Consider the following 5,205-nt stretch of genomic DNA (forward strand, 5'->3'; position numbering starts at 1 on the left):
ATATGAACCATACTAATGCTATGGTATTTTTTTCAACTCATAATGTTGCCTCATAGTCTTCAACTCAGTCCACTCAAATATGACAACTCATGAGTATATTCTCAACATAAAGTTAAAACGATTTCAAAGTACTTTTCTTCGTGACTAAGGAACATATTAAATGAGTTAGTTATCGATTATAAAATATTTAATCTCATAATTATCAATGAATGGTTGTTTCATGCTCTAGTACTTATTTTGGTATTTTAGGGTTAAAAGTTTAGAAATCGACGATATTGGCATAAGTTCTCTTGGAGTTCTCTTTTAAACTCTATATCTCTTGGATACTTCTTTGAGTAGTGAGTCTTTTGTTTTCAGTTCTATATCCATGTTTATTATCCTTAGAGTGATAAACTTTCTGTATCCCTTTGTGATTTTAAACTTATAAGCTATTTTTTTGTTTGATTAAAGTATTATCATAAATTTGTTGCTTTTCTACTATTCACTTTCTTTTAAAATCCATTCTACGTTATACCTCCTATCAACATCTCTCTCTCTCTCTTGTTTACTTATGGTTTCGAAGCGTTCTTGATTACAAGCGGAAGTTGCCCCTTTCTCACTCTCTTGTTTGCTTCTTGTTTCAAAGCATTCTTGATTGCAAGAAGAAAGTGCCTTTTATGTATTTGTTTGTGTTTAGGATTTTGATCTTCTAGTTATATACAAGTCTGGGAATGCTTAGGGTTACATATATATTACATGAAGGATCCATGGGGCGTTCTGCCAAACAAAGTTCTTCAAATTCGTCAACACAGTAGGAGATCAGTGGGTGCAATGAAGTCGTCGACTCCCTCCGAAGCGAGATCACTACTAAGGAGGACCAAGTGCAGGCAATGGACGAACTCATCAAGCAACACTAGGTCTGACCTCTTTCTTGGGTCATCTTCCTCAGCTTTGTGCTCTCATGGGAATGCACGATGATCAGGCGAAAGTGTCCGACATCGATCAGCAGCCGAGCGATCACATCCAAGAGAACGCGGAGATGAAATCCAAGTGCCGAGAGAAGTTGATGAGTTCATGTCAGGTGAGATGATTGAAGATGTTTTTTTCCACAAAGACGCAGTCGGAGATAATTGACTGAGGTATGTGTTTTTGGTACAAGATCATAAATTATCCATCAATCTTTATTTAATCAACCCGAATCTTAACGCAAGGATATATATATATATATATATATATATATATATATATATATATATATAAGTCCTCTCTCTCTCTCTCTCTCTCTCTCTCTCTCTCGTTTCTTGGGCTGCTGGGTTTGGAGGTTTCTTGGTCCCAAACCAAGATCCTCATCCTCCCCTTTGTCCTTTTCTAGCCTCTTTATCTTGCGACCATTAAACACTGCTCACCGCCAAACAATACTCAATTCCGCCCCTTGTACTTTAGCCTCTCTCTCTCTCTCTCTCTTCTTGTGTGCGCTGGGCATCCAAGGGGAGGATGGATCGTGTCACCCGGCTTTCCCATAACACTTGTGAAAGCCATCTCGAGTGATAGCTAATTGTGAATGCATTAAATCTTTAATTTGTTAAACCTCTTTCCAAATAAAAACTCATTATTTAATTTCCCTCCATATCGGACGGTCGTCCGAGCTCCTCGTGGTGCGTTAATCTTAATGCAATGTGGTGGTGCACCCCTATATAAGACCACCGCCTACTCTCCGCTCCCTCCGTTCCATTTATCTTCCTCCGATCTTTAGGGCGGGCTTTGGTTTCCTCGAACAATGTCTCGCGCTCCTCCATCGGACGCCGACAAGGGCTCGCCCGGCGACTACGAGCTCGAGGAGGACTCTCTGCAGAAGCTCGTCAACTGCGAGAATCGCTGCCGCGAACTCCAAGATCAGATCTCGTCTCTCGAGCGTGAGGTTCTCTCGTTGGAGGATCGCCTGGAGAAGCGCCGGGTTCGTGTTCTTTTCCCGTTCCTGTGTCAGATCCTTTCCCTTTTTCTTTTTTTTTTTGTCTTTTGCTTTGCTCTGTTCCTGACCTCGCTATGGTGGTCGCAGTACGGGGCGAGACTGAGCGACGTGGCGTTGGACAAGTGCATTAGCGCATGGAACGATCTGGAGATGGAGAAAAAATTCTGGGTTGATACGTATGGGAAGTCACCGAGAACTTGGTACAAAGTCGACGATGATGTGCGGTGATATCCTTTTTGCTTTTGGTGTTGATTGAAGAATCCTTTACGCTTTTCTCTTCATGTTGTTTCTTGATCGAGATCATGCTGTGTGATGATGTCGTCTCTTGATAGTCATATTGCTTTTAAATTGGCTAAACTAAAGGAAGATGAAGAAACTGGAAGGGAAATTAGGGTTTAATTGATGCCAGTCGACAGCGCAATAACTGTGGAAATTGGTTCGAAATTTTTGTTGGTTACACAGAGAGTGTTGTCTTCAACTTTAAGTGGCATTCATGCATCAAGTACCAATTCCCCTATTACTCATTGCTGCGTTCGTTAGATCGATGCGTTGCGGGCTGAGGTTGGATCCTTAAAAGATAGCAGGCAAGTGCTGTGGACCAATGTGCGACAAATTCAAGAAGAGGTATCAAAGATAGATGAGTTGTTACTCTCCTTTGCCTCATCACATCAGTAATCGATGTCATATTTTGTTGAAGGTCAAGAAATGCAATGAAGAGAATCGACGATTGCTGAAACAGTTGAGCAAGAGGAGAGATGACAAAGGATCAGAGGCCGAACACAACAGCAGTGCTGATAAAGTGAGCGAAAGTTTTTTTTTTTTTTAAATAAATCATTCTTAATTGATTGATTATTTTGGTTTACAATTCAATGTTGTGTCTCCGCTAATTAGTTCAAGTCTCATCATGCGCATAGGGAAAGCGAATTCGGGTATGAAAAAGCGAGGCATTCCCCTTGATCCTTGGGTTTAGGTTCCTTTGATGTTTAGGGATCGCTTCTTGTATGCACCATGAAGAAGCTTGTTAGTTAGTAATTCTTGCTTTGTGATGGCTTTCAACAGTGATACTGCCATCTAATGAGTGAGGGGTATTCACCATGGCTTGCAACATGTACAAGGAATTGACTACCGGAATATAATGAGTGAGTGGGTAATTCAGACTCATGTCAATGAGTAATTGCCTTTCAAGATTGATTGATTCAGAGTGGAGCTTTCTTGGTTCTCCCTTTTCTTCTCTGTCCTCTTTATCTTCTTCCGCTGCTACTGCTGCTTTTGTGTTCAAAGCTTTGTTTATCGCCAGCAAGGTCCTCCTCTTCTTCTCCCTCTCTTCTTTCTCTTGTTGCTGTGTCCGGGTTCACAGCAAAGTAATTCTCACTTTGCATTTCTACTGTCCTACATAATTATTCCATGTTTGGTTATCTGTTCTCAATTTTAATCAAAAGCAAAACAAACAAGGCGATGCTTTATGTTTTGATCATTTCTGACACCAACATGTTTTTTTCTTTTTTTTTTTGGTCTTTATCATGATGTTGCACCTATCTGATTAACTGCATTTGGAAACAGAAATGGAGCTGGAATAACCGGAGGCCAGCGTCACCTCACCCTCCACCTCCACCACTTTGTGATAACATAGGTAGTGCAGCCTTTGACCATCCTTGTACTACTACCAGGATGGTTCACAATGAAGAAAAAGTGCATCGCGGAGTCGTCGGCTTTGGTGGTTCTGTATTTGGATTATGGTTGCAAAAGAGACGAAGCCGGTGAGATTGCCAAAAGGTGCTATTTGATGATTACTGGTTTCTTTGATGTTCGTCTCTTTCTTAAATAACATATGCAGAAGAAAAACACTAGGATTCAAAGTGCATGGCATTGTGGAACTATACGTGTGTTACATGTGTGTGTGTGTGTGTATAATATATTTATATTACAATATGTAGTCAGAGCTACGAAAAGTTAACAGCTTATGTCGATGGGCACAAAATTCATAGGTCACAAGTTCAAGTTTGGCAGACATTCAACAAATCGAACAAGCTTAGAACCAATAATCAAGCATTTGAGAAAAGTTTGGGCAAAACTTAGAACCAATCAACAAATCGAAGTTCTGTCTTAGAGGTGATGATAACCATCCGATCAACTCTCTACTACAAATGATACTTGATCTTTCAACTAGAATGCTTTTCTCAATAGGTGGGGCAGACTTGAAGTGGAGAACAATAAGTTGGATATGTGTAAAATCATTCAAACATTATTGCAAAACAAACTACTATGATGATTTTCTGAATAAAGGAATGAAGCTTCTAACTTTGATATGACGACTAATTAAAAAAATACAAAAAATAAAAAGTTTTAGTAAAGGTCAATTTGGAAGTTCAGATATTTTGGCTGTTCAAATTGTGGAACATGATAGTAGAAGCATTCTGCACTTGTATACTTAGGCACGGTGATAGCTGCTGCCAAGTAAATGAGCTAGGAGGGATTCACATGGAAATCGCCTATCCTATCATCAAGTGTCAATAATTTTAACCAACAGATCGTAGCTCTGAATCAAAATTCATAATTAATCAGATTTTGAAATTTATAAAGTTCAAGAATTTTTCTCGCTTGAGTTACTGGAAGCACTTACGATGAACTTACAGATCCTTTATTGTTCACTTCTGTCACAACTCTGCTTTCTGCAAGAAGAGTACGAGCATCAATATGATCAAAAACCACTTTTTGATGAGCCAACCATTTCTTTTTCCTATCCTCATACCTTGCCCTGGGTTGTTTTAGCTGTTCTTGATCATTTGCCAAGGTCTTAATATGATCCTCCAGTTGTTCAATCCAGATGAGGGGGATTCCGCCGGGCCCTTCGAGATCTTTTCTTGGATGGAGATCATACATGCGGTCTCAGAGGTCCCGAACCCACCAAGATTCCTTCCCGGCACCGAAGTGGGCACGAGCAGAGAAGGTATTGGTGTTGACAAACATATTCGTTTTTGATCTGACAATAAGGTCAATAAGTTAATCATTATGCAACTAAAAAAGCACTGATGAACAGTGCAACACACCAAATGAAGAACTATGCAAATCCATCCTTGTTTTGCCAACAAGTAAAGAGGGTTATCTATACACACGGAAGATTTACTGGTTGGTTCTTTCTTCGATCTTTCGCTGCAAGGCAGCTGCCGATTGATCCTGCAGATTCCGGAGTTGCTGCGTCTTCAGATCGTCTGGTTTTTGTTCGTCGTCTTTGCTGCGGGAACCAACAACGGCAGCAG

General features: G+C 40.2%; 1 protein-coding gene across 1 annotated transcript; it reads left to right on the top strand.

Moving 5' to 3' along the window:
* Window positions 1–1,726: 1,726 nt before the first annotated feature.
* On the top strand, window positions 1,727–3,822 carry LOC135618436 (uncharacterized). Its single transcript, XM_065119304.1, has 5 exons — window positions 1,727–1,933; window positions 2,036–2,167; window positions 2,489–2,572; window positions 2,646–2,747; window positions 3,509–3,822. The coding sequence occupies exons 1-5, from the start codon at window positions 1,757–1,759 to the stop codon at window positions 3,707–3,709; spliced, it is 696 nt and encodes a 231-aa protein (XP_064975376.1). The 5' UTR covers window positions 1,727–1,756; the 3' UTR covers window positions 3,710–3,822.
* The last annotated feature ends 1,383 nt before the right edge of the window (window positions 3,823–5,205 follow it).

The sequence above is a fragment of the Musa acuminata genome, chromosome BXJ2-8 (genome assembly GCF_036884655.1).
Source record: "Musa acuminata AAA Group cultivar baxijiao chromosome BXJ2-8, Cavendish_Baxijiao_AAA, whole genome shotgun sequence".
NCBI lineage: Eukaryota > Viridiplantae > Streptophyta > Magnoliopsida > Zingiberales > Musaceae > Musa > Musa acuminata.

Coding starts and splice junctions, on each gene's coding strand:
- LOC135618436 (XM_065119304.1), top strand. CDS start 1,757: ATGTCTCGCGCTCCTCCATCGGACGCCGACAAGGGCTCGCCCGGCGAC. Junction 1,934..2,035: donor ATCGCCTGGAGAAGCGCCGG/GTTCGTGTTCTT, acceptor TGGTGGTCGCAG/TACGGGGCGAGACTGAGCGA. Junction 2,573..2,645: donor TGCGACAAATTCAAGAAGAG/GTATCAAAGATA, acceptor ATTTTGTTGAAG/GTCAAGAAATGCAATGAAGA.